This window comes from Rhinoderma darwinii, chromosome 6, assembly GCF_050947455.1.
Source record: "Rhinoderma darwinii isolate aRhiDar2 chromosome 6, aRhiDar2.hap1, whole genome shotgun sequence".
NCBI lineage: Eukaryota > Metazoa > Chordata > Amphibia > Anura > Rhinodermatidae > Rhinoderma > Rhinoderma darwinii.
The window spans coordinates 139,467,547-139,484,061 of record NC_134692.1 but is presented as its reverse complement, the minus strand read 5'-3'; the positions used below and the strand labels follow the sequence as shown (position 1 = coordinate 139,484,061).

The window sequence follows — 16,515 nt, the reverse complement described above, 5'->3', positions numbered from 1 at the left end:
AATGGCGCTAGGTCAGAGGATACTTGGAGCACAGTGTCGGGCGCCGGCTCTTTGTCTGCTCACAGCCTCCCCGGGACGGACGGGCAGACACGGCCGTGATGGTGAGTATCGTTGGCGGAGGGAGCTGGGTCTGTGATTGAGGGTGCGGTGGAGCGCGGGCTCCATGAGGTTCCGTGTGCTGTATGGCAGGCCTAGATCACACCGCCCCTATACTGACCTTCCCAACATGGCGACAACAAGACACCAAGCTGGTGGGCCGCCTCGCTTTCCGGCTTCTCCGCCGTCCGGTGTGAGACCCCCGGGCCCGACCGACTACTGTCACCCACAACAGCCTCCCCGGGACGGACAGGCAGACACACTACCGTAAGTCAACCTCCCGAGCAACGCCGGGTATAACAGCTAGTACCCTTTAAAGACCAAAATCCCGGAAATCATGCAGTGTGAATTTTGATATTTTAGGTGTAATTTGACTTTAAATAAAATATCGACATGATAAATCTGCTCTTCAGCTTAATATAATTTAGTTTTGTCTGTAAAATCCTATATAATCTGACCGTCCTGCTCTCTGCTCTGAGTCCTGTGTCTGCAGGAGGGGGGGGGGTGTTGTCTCCTTCCTACATATTTCTGGCGCTGCGCGAAGGTTTGGACGGTTGCAAAACATAATATTTTAGCTGTTGCAGTAAAACGGTGAATTGCGTATTCCTGGCACGGGGGGATTTCTGCTCAGATTTATTTTTAAAGCTTTGGCTGGGGGTGAAAAATATCTCTAATTCTCAGTTTCATTGGCTGCAACGATCAGTGGCAAAATTACTCAGCCATGCGGTGGGAATGAACATCCAGACGGGGAGGAGGATGGGTCTTTATTCAGATAATGGAAATCTGGCCGGGGAATTTGTACAATACGATGTCTATGGATTAGGCTGAAGAATACAGAGCAAACAGCATGCAGGCAGTAAGATGCCCGTAGCCTCGGCGGGAACTCTGAGGGGGCACAGATCCCTCCTTTGTCACTAAGATACTCATCTGCGTGCTGCTGTGTGGCAGGATCAAAATGGAGGTCGAGTTTCCTCAGGTTGTGTCACTATGTCCCCCTGGGGAACAGTCAAATGCTTTGGTGTATTTGGGGTTCTTTTGTGTTTCGCTACCTCCACCCGTCACATAAGGGGAACATTTCACAAAACAGCAAATCGTTTCCTTGTATTTCGGGGGCCGACGTTCCGCTCTGTGAGGTGAATGAGATAGGCGTCATTTTCCTGTCATGCGGCCGTCAACCATATACAAAGGCCTGTATGTGTCCTGTGCCAAAAACGATAATAATACGTACAGATCTTTCAGATTGAGTAGGAAAAAGATCAAATCCAATGAGATTGGCGGTCGCAATCATGTTTTGGCGGGAATACCTGTCCCCAAAAGTCAAGAGAGGCCTCCATTTAAGATGAAGATGTGCAACATAAAGTAGTAATTGTCAGTCACTTCCTAAAATGGCTGATAACAGGAAACAACAGATTGGATTCAACTGCACAACCAGTGTTCACATGTAGAGCTACTAGTGCGGCAGAACGCACAGAGCTGGCACCATATTTATTTTTTCTCCTCAAATATTGCCATGTACTTTGTGTTTCAATTCCGCACCGTTTTTGGGATCTCTGCTTACTGTCAGTGAATGGGAATAATCTTGTTTACACTCACAGACTGAATACCCTGTACTGACCACAGGCTCTGTTCTTATTTGCGTTCACGTTTGGGTTTCCATCGCCCTTTCTGGTATTTTTTATTTTTTACGTGAACTATAGCGCAGTCTGCAGCACTATTCTTGCTTCAAAAAGAATGTCTAGAGTCACTGACCGCAAGCAGAGATCTTGAGAATGGTATAACATTTAAAATCAAAGGGAGAAAGTTCCCAAAGTTTCCATGCCAGTGGCAGAAAAATGTTGCAAACGGGCCGAAAAAAATAAATCACAAAAATTTGGACTTTTGGGCCACTGCCCCCACTCTCAGCATTGTAAGTAAGCGGAGCTTGGCAGAAGGGGCGGAGCTTGGCAGAGGGGGCGTGCCCACCAGCGGCCTGACCAATTTATGCCAAAAACTGCCGTGAAATCTACACCAGCCCCTAACTGGCGTGGATTTTATTTAGTGGCGCACAGACAGCCGATGATGCAAGAAAATTAAGACGTACGTTCCTCTATTAAATGTGTCGCTCCTTACTCCAGATTGTTTTTTCATTAGAACTGGCACGATCTTAATATATCTCCACGTAGTTTTTTAGATCAGGACGAGAATTCAGTCTCTGGTTTTAAACAAAAAATGTTTTCATTCACTGACAGCAAGTAGAGGTCTTTAAAAAAAAGTGCAGAATTGACACACAAAATGTACTAGAAAGTTTCTGAAGTGTTCGTCATACGATGATTAGGCTTCATTTACCTAAAACTTGACGAACCCTTTAAAAAAATTAATCCATAACAAGGAACCAATCCAGAACAGGGGGGACACTTTAGTGTGGTAGATGGGGGGGGGGATTGTTGCACTTATTTTAGATTACAAAATGTTGGCGGGTATGGTGGGGGGGTCACATCACACTCCATAATGTGAACCTTTTTGCCGAATGCCCGGCTAGGCCTCGCCCACTTGACACAAAGGCCATTCACAATCCGGCGCAGTCACATGACGAGGCCGCTCCTTCTCTTGGCAGTGAATGGGTGGTGCGTGCAGTTGTGTCGGGCTCCCTTTCTTCTCCGGATCCTAGAGGAACCTGATATAAATAGTGTCGGGCCTGAGCCGGGAGGCAGCCTATGAATAATGTATTTCTTATGGGCTCTACGCTCGCTGGGCAACCTGGCCTATTTATAACCCGTCCGGTGACTTGGAACGCAGAATAAGCAGATTTGGATCTTTTACAGATAATTTCAGCATATTTTTTGGTGTCCCGGGAGGTTCCAGTCCCCTTTCTGATTTTATTACCACAGGTTTTTGTTTTGTTTTGTTTTTTGGTTGCCATGGTAACATCATATGTTGTCATTTATCATGGTGTTTTAGGCCTTTTAAGATTTCCTTCAAGTCAAGTATCGTCCTAAAGGGGTACTCCATCTCCACCTAAAAATTCTATGAGACGTCCATTTCTATCATCTTGTTAAAAATAAATTCAGCTGTTACATCTGTCTGGCTGCCTTTATGGTTTACAAAGGGGTAGTCATCCGACTTTCACAGACTCCGGAATGGCAAATCTGCTTCGTTATGTGGCAGTATGAGATCAAGGGATTCTTTTTTTATTTCAGGAGGGTGGCGGCGGTGCGTTTTAATTGAATTCCATCCACCATTGTACTGAGGTCAATGAAAGCTGTAAAATTTTTATGGGCACTGGAATATCCCTTTAAAAAAGGACAAAGCCAAAAAATAGGGATCCTACAGAGCTCTGGTCTCCCAGTAGAGGGCAGTATTGCTCGCTACCAAATGCCAAGGGTGGGACAAAGTGATTTTGGCCGATGGGTGGTAAGAGGCCCATGCCCTTTATTGTCCAACATAGTCATGATACGTTTGAGCTGGGTCAACGTATTGCACTTCGGTAGCATTTATCCATCCTGACCTTTGCCCTCTCTATCCAGGAGCCCCATACAACCTTTCTGCGGGTCAAACCTAACAAGGAGTGCTCTAACCCCCCCCCCCCCCCCCATAAAATGGCCTGAAGGAGACAAATGCCCACCAGTCCCAGGACCTGATCATTATGGCCACACATAGGGAAGTAGTACAGATTCTGTTTAATACCCGACGAGTTTTATGTGACCTGTGAAAAAAAAAATCCAATTTTGCGTGATACAATTTCGTTTCGCCATAATCCCGCGCGCAGATGTGTGTGGAGCTTCCTACCGAGTCTTGGTGCCATTGTTCATAGTGTAATCCTATCCCGAGGTTATATACCAGGGGGTATAAATGGCGTCCATCGCAGATATTACAATAGACCATTGCGGCCCTGTACGTCGCTTCTTTCGCTCTTCCGTCTCCGCTTCCATTGGGTGAGCGCTGCTTGGACGTCTTCCGATACGCCATTAAGTTACAGATAATTACAACAATTCATTTTTCATCAGTAAGTAGCTCCTAAGTGCCAGCCAAGCGGCCCTGCGCTATCTCACGGGGTGGATCCTGACCATAAAATTTATACGCCGCAAAGCGTTTCTACATCCCCGTGCCCAGGCTGCTTCTTGCTCTGATCTCCCGGTGCCCCCCGTGATGCCCGCTCCATGCTAAGTATATAAAGCGCACAGCAAGCTGTGAAGAATATGACAGCATAATGGAATTATTAATAAAACGCTGTATGGAGACAGCCTGGGTAACCCCTCGTGGCGAGTCTGGAGAGCGCTGAAAACATGGAGGAAAAGCAAGGCACTGACAAGGAGGAAGATGGTGTCTGTCTGTTTGGATAATCTAATAAAGCTCAACTAATGGGTACAACCACCCCCCCCCCCCCCCCGCCACCCAGAAGTTGTGGTAGGAGAGCCGAAAAGACGCACCACATCAACAGCTTGGCGAACAATCATGGGTTCATGTATATTGCAACCCAAGAAGTCTCTCTAACAAGTCTAAGGGTGTCACATGACTTTCTTGGCTCCTTGGATTGGTTGGGAGTGTTTGTCAAGATGCTTCATCCACCAGGGCGTGCGCCGTTTCATTCCTACAATTAGCATTAATTAGGGTAGGGGGTCATTTACAGCAATTGTACCCACCAGCATAGCATTTTGGGGTAGAGGTAATATTTGAAGATCCCAGAACTTTTGGGGACTATTTTAGTGTAATGCGGAATATCGGTTTGCAAGGGGGGGGGACACGTCTTTTTAGGGACTGCCCTTAATTTACACTTTTATAGAGGAGCGGTCATCTTTTCTGACATGTTTGTTTTAGTAAATACTTGTAATCCCCTTGAAATAACTATTCTGGACCATATTTTTTTTAGAACTCTGTGTTGTGCCGTTCCTCTGTTATTCCTCCTAGAAATTAGTAAATAAATTGAAAACTGTGTCTCCATTCTCCTTGTCAAAGGGGCGTGTCCCTACACAGTCTCACTCGGTCAGCACTGATTGGACTGTGTCAGTCTGTGTAGGGACACACCCCTAACTGGTAACAGTAACACCCAGCAGTTTATAGGAGGAATAACAGAGGAACAGCACAACATAAAGTTCTAAGAAAATATGTTCCAGAATTGTTATTTAAAGGGAATTACAATGATTTACTAACATAGACTTGTCAGGAGAGGTGACAGGTCCTCTTTAAAGTATCCCTACAGCATATAGTACCCATACCTCCTGCTTTGAAGTGGGCAGGGATTAAATACCCTGTAGTTTATTGTATGATGGGAAGTAGAATTGTAAAGTGGGCAAGGATAGAGCACTCTGATCATAAGAATGATAACAGCAGCAGGAGATGAATGTGCTGATCTTGTGGGAGGCAGTGACCTGTCCACTTGTAATGACGTTATACAGGACAGGGCTGCATGTGACAGGGGCAAATGGAAGATCACAGACTCAAAGTAGTGAAAGGAGCAGGAAACCCAGCAGCACAGAGTATTTCAGAAGAGGAATGTGCTGATCTTGTGGGAGGCAGTGACCTGTCCACTTGTAATGATGTTATACAGGACAGGGCTGCATGTGACTGGGGCAAATGGAAGATCACAGACTCAAAGTAATGAAAGGAGCAGGAAAACCAGCAGCACAGAGTATTTCAGGAGAGGAATTTGTTGATCTTGTGGGAGGCAGTGACCTGTCCAGTGAGGACAGGGCTGCATGTGCAGTGTCATGATGTGAGAATGATGCCAATTTTGCAAGCTACATGGGGTAGGATACTCTACCAGGAACCTGCGGATATCATTGTAGGTAACCAGTGCAAAGACGGAAGGGGAACAGACTTGGCAGACATAGGGCAAAAAACACAGACAGGATTAAGGTTGAGGGCGGGGTGCGTTTCAATGGGTTGTTCTGGGATTGGGGCATCCTATTCCAATAATCTGTATTAAATTATATGATGCGGAGCCCATAAAGCTGAGCTATATATGTACAATCCGGAATAAATAATGATTTTTTTTTATAGTACCGGTCTATTCATTTTACTGTTGCCTTTGCTTGACCAATGAGAGTCCCATATGACCATTTAGTAATATCATAAATTCTGGACTACAGGATGCCGGATTAAAGGAAGGGTGCATCGTTCTGCAATTTCTTTATCTCACTTGCACTGCTGAACCAGCAATTTTATCCACGAGCCCCTAAAGCCCATCAAATGCAAGTCTGTAAGCACAGCGTATGTGTATTGGATACGGGGTATAAATCGTGGATTCTGTATGTCGAATCCCCCTCTCACGGATTTTGGCCGTACTCCCAGCATTCCTCCAGACTGGCATTGAGCTTCCGGGTTTTTGGAGACCTATAAGGGATCTTCTGTATCCTGCAGGCCTTTCCCGCACTCCTCTGCAGTTTAAGATTATGTTCCTTTTATCCGAATCTTAAAGGGACCATCTGTTTCCAAAGGATGTTTAAAAAAAAAAAGACCCCGGGGAAAGGCAATTGTGAGACAGTCTGGGACTGAAAACCTCCTGACAAGAGACTGGTAACGTCTTGGGCCAGCGTACATAAGAAATAAGCATGGCTTGGAGCCCAAACACATGACGCCTTATGTCTGGTGTTCCCTGCCACCTGTAAATGGAGGAACGGGCTGACAGACCCAGATTGCAGAGCTGTACTGATAATCTGCCGTTCCGCTGCGCGCTGCCATATTTATAATAGGGAACAATGGACCGGGCTAATGATCGGTGAGGTAAATACTACAGACCAAACAGATGAAAATGGCGGCCCTGCGGGGTAAAGAAAACACTCATTTTGACTCCTTCACCCCGCAGAGCCGCTATTTTGTCCAAAAAAAATCGCCGGTGGCTACTTTTTTTCCTCCATGTCACAGGCAGGAAGAGAAATCACTAAGCAGCTCTACAGCGTGAGGGCCCAACAAGCAGCTGCTCATATCTCAGCTTCCTGGACCCCTGTGAGCGTGGCATTTGGGGAGTGGGATATTGAGGTGAATTGTAGTCACACCTGTAATTTTAGGTCTTGAGTGTAGTTACATTTTAAGTCTTTAGAATTAATCAACAAATTCAGCGCCGCTGCATCCGTATGTTTGTGTGGAGCGGATATTGCCATGGGTGGGGGTTTAAGGTCACCTCTGGCCATTTTCCACTGCAGACTATTTTTTCCTTTGCTCCTGGAGGTTGGTAGGAGGCACAGAGCGCTAATTCTCCATGTCTCATCTCCTTTCCCTGTATCAGCAGGTAACCCGAGGCGGAGTTGCTCGTCTGTGCTTCCTCTCACTCTCCGCTCTGATTGTTCTGCCACAAGCAGGTGTGGGAGTTATAGACCCCAGGGCAGAGGATGCTACACGGGTAAAAGTGTGTCAGCTCCACTCAGCCAGAGCTCGTCTGCTCAGACGTTCACCGTTTCGGCACCAGATCCGCCTGCAGCAGAAGGCAATTACTGGGGACTCAGACTGCGCTCCCTCCGTCCCCCTCCTCCACCCAAAATGCACAGATGTTTACTCGCACACAATGCCTACTCTCATCAGGACCCATTGATTGCAAGGAGCCTTCCATTCTTTATGGCCTTATAGAAAGAAAAATGGCGCAATTACATCTCGGAATACGGAGTCTAAAACGTCCAACGTAGTTATTAACGTGCTGCGTCAATTTTTCCATCATGTATCATCACTTACATTCTTAAAGGGGCAGTCACAATATCGCAACACCCAGAAAATACGTCTTCAAGGCGACATTTGACAAATTACCCCCCCCCCCTCCAAAGGGGTTACATTTTCAACCCTGGAGAATGTTTGTTTACGTGCGTTCCCTGTACGTCTCCCATCCACATAGAGCAGACGTGACCAATCAATCCTGCAAGGAGCACATGTAAACAAATGACGGCTGCCACCGACGAGATCACTGAGCGGGGGACGAATTTTAAAACTACGTATATTAGACTGTCGGAGTATGGCTTGTGCGCAGTTATTTTTACCCCCTACCCTTACAAAACGGTATTGCATTGGACAAATCGGTCTTTGTACCTTGGAAGAAAAACCCTCTCCAGGCACTAACAGGTTAACCTATGAAATTCACGGACCTTTGCCGTTTTCTTCCTGCGCATGCCAAATGTTATAGGCAAATACACGGCCCATTGCAATATATTAACCCTTACCCTGAATTGCAAAAGTCTACCCACCCCCCTCAGTAGCATCGCACAAAAGCTAATTTTTCGTTCCATTCCACGGCTGAAATGTCACGCAGCGATTGTGAAAGGATTGCCGTTGGATCCTGACTGTGAGTGCTTCTTTCCTCTTATTTTTTTCTGTGGCGTAGATAGATTTTTATAGAGCCTGGATATTAATTGATCGTTCCTGACTCCGCCATCTCCTCCTCCCAAATTTTTTTTTTTTTAACACCTAACCATAGGTTTCTCAGACCTAGGGGGGATATAAAAGGCGCCCTGTAGAGTGGAGTAGGTTTTTGGTGTTTTTTTTTGGAGCTGTCGAGGAACCTTTATAGTAGAAAACATTTACGGCGTGCAGTTCCCCCTGTGGTGGAGAAGGGGTTAAGCTCTAATAAGCCGCTGCCTGGAATCCATCCTGCACCTTGTGATATTGGCAGCGTTGCAGCAGCACGAATGGCGCGCACTCCTCTACATTTCATTTGTATGCAGCGTCTGGCTCCACCAAAGCACCTTCTGTGCAGCTTCAAACATAGATCATGTAAAATGTTGCTGATCTTCCCCTGCACAAATCACTGGGAGGGAACCAGCTGACGGCATGGGGGGAGGGAGGACGGTCTGTCCTGCTGGTGCAGGCTCTACAGAAAAGTACTGTGTAACCTTAGCTAATGAGGGGCACAGGTGCCAACGTGGTGGGCACGTCCGGAGACACACAAGGGAACGCGCGCAGACTTTGCTCCTGATATATTGCTCTCGTCCGTCGAAGGCAGACTGTATTTTTCCACCTGTCAGGATATGCCGGGACTTGTAGTTATACAACTTCTGGAGAACCCAGACCGCCCAAAAAAAAATAGGACATGTCATTAATACATAATACATGATCATCCGGGCTGAAATCAATTCACATTTTGTGTGCCCACGGATGACACTCCGCGGCCCGTCCGTGCCGTAATCATGGACCGCGTGCAGGAGGCCTTACTAAGGTTACCCGTTTCCAACGCCACCTCCCATGCTCAACACCTGCTGCAATTGGACATAGAGTAATACAAAGGCTGGTAACGTGGCTCCAATGCATAAGGATCCCTTTTGTGAGACCCGATATGGGAGCAACATGAGATGTTGCCGCCGGGCGGGATTTTCTGGCTTCCGACATTTCATGTTACGAATTTGCCTCTATGCTGTGGCCAAAACTTTTTGGAGATATATAAGTGGAAGTTGGAACTAATAGTAAGTCTGTCTAATTCAGTAGGAACTAGCCGAGGCGTGAGGTCTGAGGTGCCTCATCTCTCGGTTATAGGGTTTCAATGAATGCACAAAAAAATAGCTTTTTTAAGGAATTCCTTTAATTTCGAAGAGTAGTTCAGATAAAGGTAAAGTGAGTCTATGTCTGTATGTTGGCAGGGACAGGGTAGCAGGATTAGCGTGGTAGCAAGTGAAAGCCTTGTATCTGAATCTCTCCTGTTCTATTTTTTCCTACAGATAACAAGAGCAAGTCATGCAGTCTTTTCGGGAAAGGTGTGGTTTCCACGGCAACCAACAGAACTACCAACCATCTTCACAGGATTCCTCACGCCTGGAGAATTACAGGCATCAAAGTCACCCGGGGCTCAACTGCGTGCGTCAGAGACAGATGACCAAAGGGTACTATGCCCAGACGTCCTATCAAGGTTACGAGAACAATACTGGGGAAAAATACCCCCGTGGTGACAAGCACATGAATGTCCAACAGCTTCAAGGCAGAGTCTCTTTTACTAGTTTCCCCGAGGGCAGTGTGTATCCTGGACAGTATGCCGGAGAAGATGGGATGCAAAACTGGGGGCAATCTCAGGCTTTGGGTGGGGCGAAATATGAGGAAAACGTAATAAAGAAGACACCTGGAGAAAGCAGAGGGTATCAAGATCCAACTGGACAGATACCATTCCGTTCCCACGCTCTACACCACCCCCAGCAACCAAATCTTCCTTACACTAAGCTTCCACAGCAGAAGGTCCAGAATGACGTCCCATCCTCCCCTCTTCCTTTTTCCCAGTTGTCCCACTTCAATCAGAATTTCCCCACTTCGACGTACCCCTCTGTGCCAGGGAGCAGCCCTGTGTCTCATTCCTTCAAAAGTTGCACAGCCCCTTCTAACCCTCCCGATGAACGTACTATGGCTACGGCTGGCCAACTGGTGCAATCCATGCATGGCTACCAGTCATCTAGAATGGCTTCATTTGAGCAAACCCAACGCCACCATACACAGGAAACTTTGCACTACCAGAACATGGCCAAGTACCATGGGCAACATTACAGCCAACAAGGGCAAGCGTATTGTCAACCTGAGAATCCCAGCAGAACTCCAGAACAGTATTATCAAACATTCAGTCCAAGTGCCAGCCATTCTCCAGCCCGGTCCGTGGGCAGATCCCCATCTTATAGTTCCACCCCTTCTCCACTAATGCCGAACATTGAGAACTTTCAGTACAACCAGCAACAGCATAATGCTAATACATTCCCTATGGGTATTTCCGATCACAGCCACTACATGCCCCTCCTAAATCCATCACCTACAGGCACCTCCAGTCCAGAGTCTCAAACGAAAAGCTTGCAAAATGACAAAATCCCAGAGACCTTGCTGTCTGACCTCAGTTTGCAAAGCCTTACAGCCCTCACTTCACAGGTGGAGAACATCTCGACAACCGTTCAGCAACTTCTAATGACCAAGTCTGGAATTCCACAGAAGAAAGCAATTAAGACTTCTCCCAGGACCCCAGAGCAAATGAAAGGACAGCATTGTAGTTCAGAGAGCAGCGCTTACTCGTCTGAACCAATGGGGACACCTCTTTCAGAAACCCTTGGTACGCCCCAATCTGTCCATGCCGAGGTTCAAGATACAGACTACCTTAGTGGCTCCGATGACCAGCTAGAGAGAAATTATTTGTATTGTGGCCCAGGACGAAGCCCAGCCAGGGCCAATAGTACAAAAATGAAACTAGAGTCCATCTCTACATGTTCGGTGACTTCACCTGACAACATGTCTACAAAGTCTGATGATTCATTTCAGAGCATACACGCCAACCTTCCCTTGGAGACTTTTGCAAAACTGGTGAGCAGTGAGAGAGAATGTCCTCACTTACTAGTCAATTCTCTATCCCAAGAGGAGTTGTCTACAGAAATCATTGCTCTGCAAGATGCTATTGATAATGAGAAAGCTGAAAAGGCTTGGGTCGATTCTCCTGAATTGGATAATAATACACCCAAATCCCCATACAACTTAGAAAATCACACTTGTGTCGAATCAGTGGTCAAAAACACGTGGTCCGATCAGGAGAATGTTCAACTCTTTTCGGAGGCTTTGAAGAAAGGTACACCAGAAAAAACCCCTCTGAGGAACCACGATGAGTTCAATGAGGACTACTATGAGAAGAAGGAAAAAGTTGCCGAAGAAAACGCTGAAAATTCGGTTGATTTAGGCACAGAGAAAAATGTGGCGCCTGTGACCTCGAATGCCAACTATACCAGTTACTCAAATACGGTGGCAAACACAAATTGTGCAAAAAATTCAGATCCCTTTGACTGGCCAGATAAAAACATGACTGAATCTTGCCTTAGGTGGAAAGAAATTGAGTTAAGCCTTCATTCTACAGATCTCCAAAAAAGTTTGTTTCAAAGCAAAGAAAGTAAAGTCGATGTCCCTGACGTGGAAACACCCTTGGAAAATGATTGTGGGGAAGAGTTTAACAAAGAGGGAGCGGAAGACATGGCTTACCCAGAAGATAGCAAAGAAGACAATGAGAAGTGGTTGGAAGACACCAGGGACTGTTACACTGATGAAGATTTCCATGACATACCCGATCTTCCATCCCAAAAAGAATCGAATCTGGAACCGGAAGACTATTCCTCATTGTGTGACTTCTCCGAAAGAAAATCTTTCACTTATGATGAATCTATTACCAAACCAACAAGGGATTCCGAAGCATTATCTTCTATTAATACACCGGAGTCTTTTGAAAATCCAAGTACCGAAGAAAAGGAGACTTTGGTGGCACCTTCCCAGTTGTCTTGTAATTCTATCATGTTGCTCGGTCCCACTGTTGAAACCGAGTCGAAAGTGAAAAGCTGGTTTGAATCCACAATACCGCACATCGACGACACAAAAGAAAAAATTGAAGAGGACATAGAAGACACTGCGCTAGAATCAGCAGTCCTCGAGGAAGCCGAAGAAAAAAAAACTGAAATAATGAATAATCAGCCGCCTCTTAAAACCGACGAAGCCGTCGAAAAGAAATCTCTGCGTGGTCGAAGGAGTCAGTGCCGAATAGCCGAAACGTCTCCTCCTGTTCAGAATCCGACAGAAGGGAATAATAAATCAGAGACTGACGAACAAAAGGGTCAGATAGAAAATGAAATAGCAGCAGTCATTAGGAATCATGTGACCCCGGCAAGGATGTGCACCCGTTCCTCTACCGCCAAGGTAGAACCTCAAGCATGTGGTACAGGAGTAGGTATTAAGACACCTGCCCAAGAAAAGATGACTAAAAAAGGAACATTTGGTGAAAAGGAAAGGGCCCCGTATAAAACAGGGAAGAGGGGTGGGAAGAATGCCATGAAAATGGTACCAGCAACGAATGACGAAAATGTCTTTCTTCTGCAAAATAACTCGCCCACAATCCTTGGCGGCACTCCGAAAGCTAAAGAAAATAGCATCAGTATCGTGAAGGACGAGCGATCCATGATTTTAAGGTCACGAAGCAAGAAACAGGAGCTCTTCCCAGCAAAGAGAAGAAGAGGAAAGAGGGGAATGAACTTTGTTTTGAAGAAGCGTTCGTCCTTAAAGAAAATATTAGCAAACAATTGTTTGACCACTGATACATTTCAGATGACGCCAAAAGTCAGGAAAAGGATAAAGCTCCCAAACACCGCGGTTGGAATAAATGTCAAAAATTCTGAGCGACCCTTGCATTCTCTGAAAAGAAAGTCAAACTTAATTTCCCCGGTTCCAGCCAAAAAGCGAAACCTGATCATACGTAGCAAAAAGATTAAAGAGCAGAAGTCTGAGACCTCTCCCAATTTATTCAAAAAAATTAAACCAATTAAAAAAGAGAAAGTCAAGTTAGCAATAGCTTCAAAGAAGAATTGTAAGGTCATCCTCAGTGCTTCTTCTGTGCGTGTCACCCAAGATGTTTGCCTGAAGGTGACCTCACGTGCATCCTATCATGGGCCAATAAAGACTAAAGTCTTGCCACCAAGAAAAGGTAGAGGTTTGAAAATGGAAGCCATTGTTCAAAAAATTACATCACCAAACCAAAAGAAACAAGGCGCTGCCATGGCCGGGACACATGTTTTGGCTTCTAACAACGGTAGTTTGAGTAGTGTTGCCCAAAAAAGGGAAATAAAAAATGGCACGTTACTAACCGCAGATGCCAACTCCAAGACGATGGCTCAAGATTTGAACCATATTGAATCTTCGAAGTCAGAGCATGAACCACGTAAAGTTAGCTGTCAAGGGTCAAGCAAAAAGTCCCTCAAAGGAAAACCTTTCCGCAAGAAGAAAGCAGCTCCAAATTCGTTCCATGGAGGGACTGGTTTACATAAAGTGGCAAAGAGAGAGGGCAATTCTAAAAAGCCTAGTTCTCTCCCCAAAAAGAAGTTCAGAAGAGGGAGATCCAAAACTTCCCAGGGCACTTCTAAAGCAACCGTGAAAAAGCTACTTGGTTCTTCTCCATCTGTACTTCTTACGTCTAAAGATAAAGCTCTATCGGACAATGTTCTCCTAGGCAATAAGTTCCGCTCAAGTGTGTGCAAACAGGTGGGGCCCAAACGGAGCTCCGGTGTTAAAGCCGTGGAACCCTTGTCCCAAACCAGAGCTAGGAAAAAATCTAAGTATCCAACCTTCAATGGCTACACCAAGAGGCAACGCAAGTGTCCTCCTCAAAGCAGGTCCACCAGCCAAACTCCTAGAACCAAGCGAAGGTCAAAGAGGCAAAACATTCTCCTTGTTACACCCAAAGAGCCAGAAATTAAATTGAAGTATGTGTCCTCTAAACCGGTGCGGGCTGAAAGCAGAGTTCGGCTCTTCTCCCCATATATTCAGGTGGAGAACAAAAATGCCTTCACTACCACTTGTACCGTCATCAATTCTGCTGGCGATGAGATGCGATTATTGAAGGAGAGAAGCGCAGTCCACTCTTCGTCTCCGTCAGTCACATTTTCCAATCAAGGCTCTCTACCGTTTTCTTCTAGGATGCAGTTGGGACCTCTGGTGTGCAAGTCGGTGAGCTCCGGTTGTCTTCTCTGCTGCTTGTGCCGTTGCCCTGCCAACTATAAAGACTTGGGTGATCTTTGTGGCCCGTATTACCCTATGGACTGTTTACCTAACAAGAAACCCAGGCCGAAAGATAAACTCAAAACAGAGGAGACCCCAACAGAGAAGTCCTCCAAGACGGTAGATTCTCTTTGCACAGTAGGGAGTGGGAGGACGTCTTGCACGGACAGTGGAGCCCCTGAACTAGTCAAACACAACAATCTCCGCACTAGCGCCCGAGGACTTCTCAGGAAGCTGCCCAGCTGTTACTGCTGTAATAAAAAGACAGAAGGGACAGAAACGGAGAAGCCGAGGAGGCACCATTGTAGCAAAAGCTCCGAGCCTCATTCGATGGAGCCTGAGACGCAGGAGAACTGGGTCCATGAAGCTTGTGCTGTGTGGACCAGCGGAATTTACCTGGTGGCTGGAAAACTGTATGGTGTCCATGAAGCTATACAGATGGCAGCTTCAGGGGTGAGTGCTCATGTGTGGAACACGGTAACCTACAATACATAATCAAATTTTTCAGAAACTTGAAATAAATTTTTGGAAATTTTTGCAAGGTTCCATAGCTTAATTCTACAAAAAATATAACGAATATTTTTGATTTTGAGCGACATGGACATTAAAGGGCACCTCCATTGTTGCCAGAGTTTTCATTGTCCACCAGAAGTTTAAATATTACAACTAGCGCAGATGGAGCGGTATTGTTGCCGAGGCAGCCGTACAACGCCTGAGGCCCCTACTGCAAAGGCTCGTGTGTCTCCTGCCATCACATTTAAACTTCTGGTGGGAGACGAGATCACCAACATCGGGATTGTAGAAAACATTGCATGAAAAGTACTATTTAGTACCCGCCAACACTCCTAAATGAAAGGCAGTTCAACTTTTTAATACCAATTCCTCAGCATTTTCAAAATCTCTGCTTGTTGTCCGCAAATGGGAACATTCCTGTTTTTATCCAGAGGCTGAAACAAATATATATTGTAGTAATGTTTAACCCAATTGCATTCATTCTAGGTAATCGTGTGTGAGATAAACAGCCTGAAAGTTTATAACTGCGCTGATACATTGTAACAAACTATCAGGACATTAGAGATTGGTCCTGCTGATGTATTTAGCTCACAGAGGATTGTCTATACTAAATATAATTGTAACAAAGCCTCAGCTGTGAGAAATGCTAGGGCTGTACTAGTTTTAGCCTTTGGATCTAAACAAGAATGTTAGCATTCACTGACTGTTAGCAGAGATCTTGAAAATAGTGAGGAATTGAAACACAAAGCATAATAAAAAGTTGCAGAACTTCTCATTCTACAATGATTACGCTTGCTTTACATTAAAACCCCTTTCCCTCTTCTCCGTTACATATGTCAGCCACACGCCTTGGTTCATGACAACATTTTGGCTTTTCAGACAAAAAAACCTCTCGAGCTCCAAACGAATTTATATGAGATATAGGTTTTATTTTTATAGCAATTTGGCTACTGCTGGTTTTTTTACAGCTTTTGTTTGCTAGATGACATCCATTGGTTGCAGCAGCAAAATCAAATCACACACTTCCCCTTTAATTTTGTGGCGGCGCAGCAGCATGACCTGCACTATAAGACAACGTCACCACTTAGTGGCCAACAGAGGTTACTGCATCTTCATAGGAGTCTACAGTCATTGTGTACAGTAGATTCTTATATAATGATTGCATAAAAGGGTTTTATATAATGTTTTGTATCAGCTCCAGACTGTGGGGACTCTCATAGCAATTCTAAAGAAATTATTTAAGAAAAGGGGGAAACAAAGGCTGTGAGATAAGCGAATGAAAGATAATAGCTAAAATACGGCCAGTGAGAGTATAGAGAGTCCAGGGGGTCACATTCAGAATATCTACTGACACTGTGCGTAGATGAGACACCAGCCCACCCCCAGAATTACTCCATCCCATACATTGAGTGCTGTGATCCCTTTGTTTTGGGAATCAGCGTTGGTCTAAGACCCCCCAGACCAACGTTGTCA

The 16,515-nt window shown here is 45.6% G+C and overlaps 1 protein-coding gene across 3 annotated transcripts in view; it reads left to right on the top strand.

Moving 5' to 3' along the window:
• The window catches only part of RAI1 (retinoic acid induced 1), a 104,698-nt gene that overhangs the window by 77,200 nt on the left and 10,983 nt on the right, over positions 1 to 16,515 (top strand). For all 3 annotated transcript variants that reach the window (XM_075830654.1, XM_075830653.1, XM_075830655.1), the window contains one exon: positions 9,705 to 14,982. In XM_075830654.1, coding sequence (XP_075686769.1) covers positions 9,721 to 14,982 — 5,262 coding nt within the window. In that variant the 5' untranslated portion in view covers positions 9,705 to 9,720. The remainder of the gene's footprint in view (positions 1 to 9,704; positions 14,983 to 16,515) is intronic.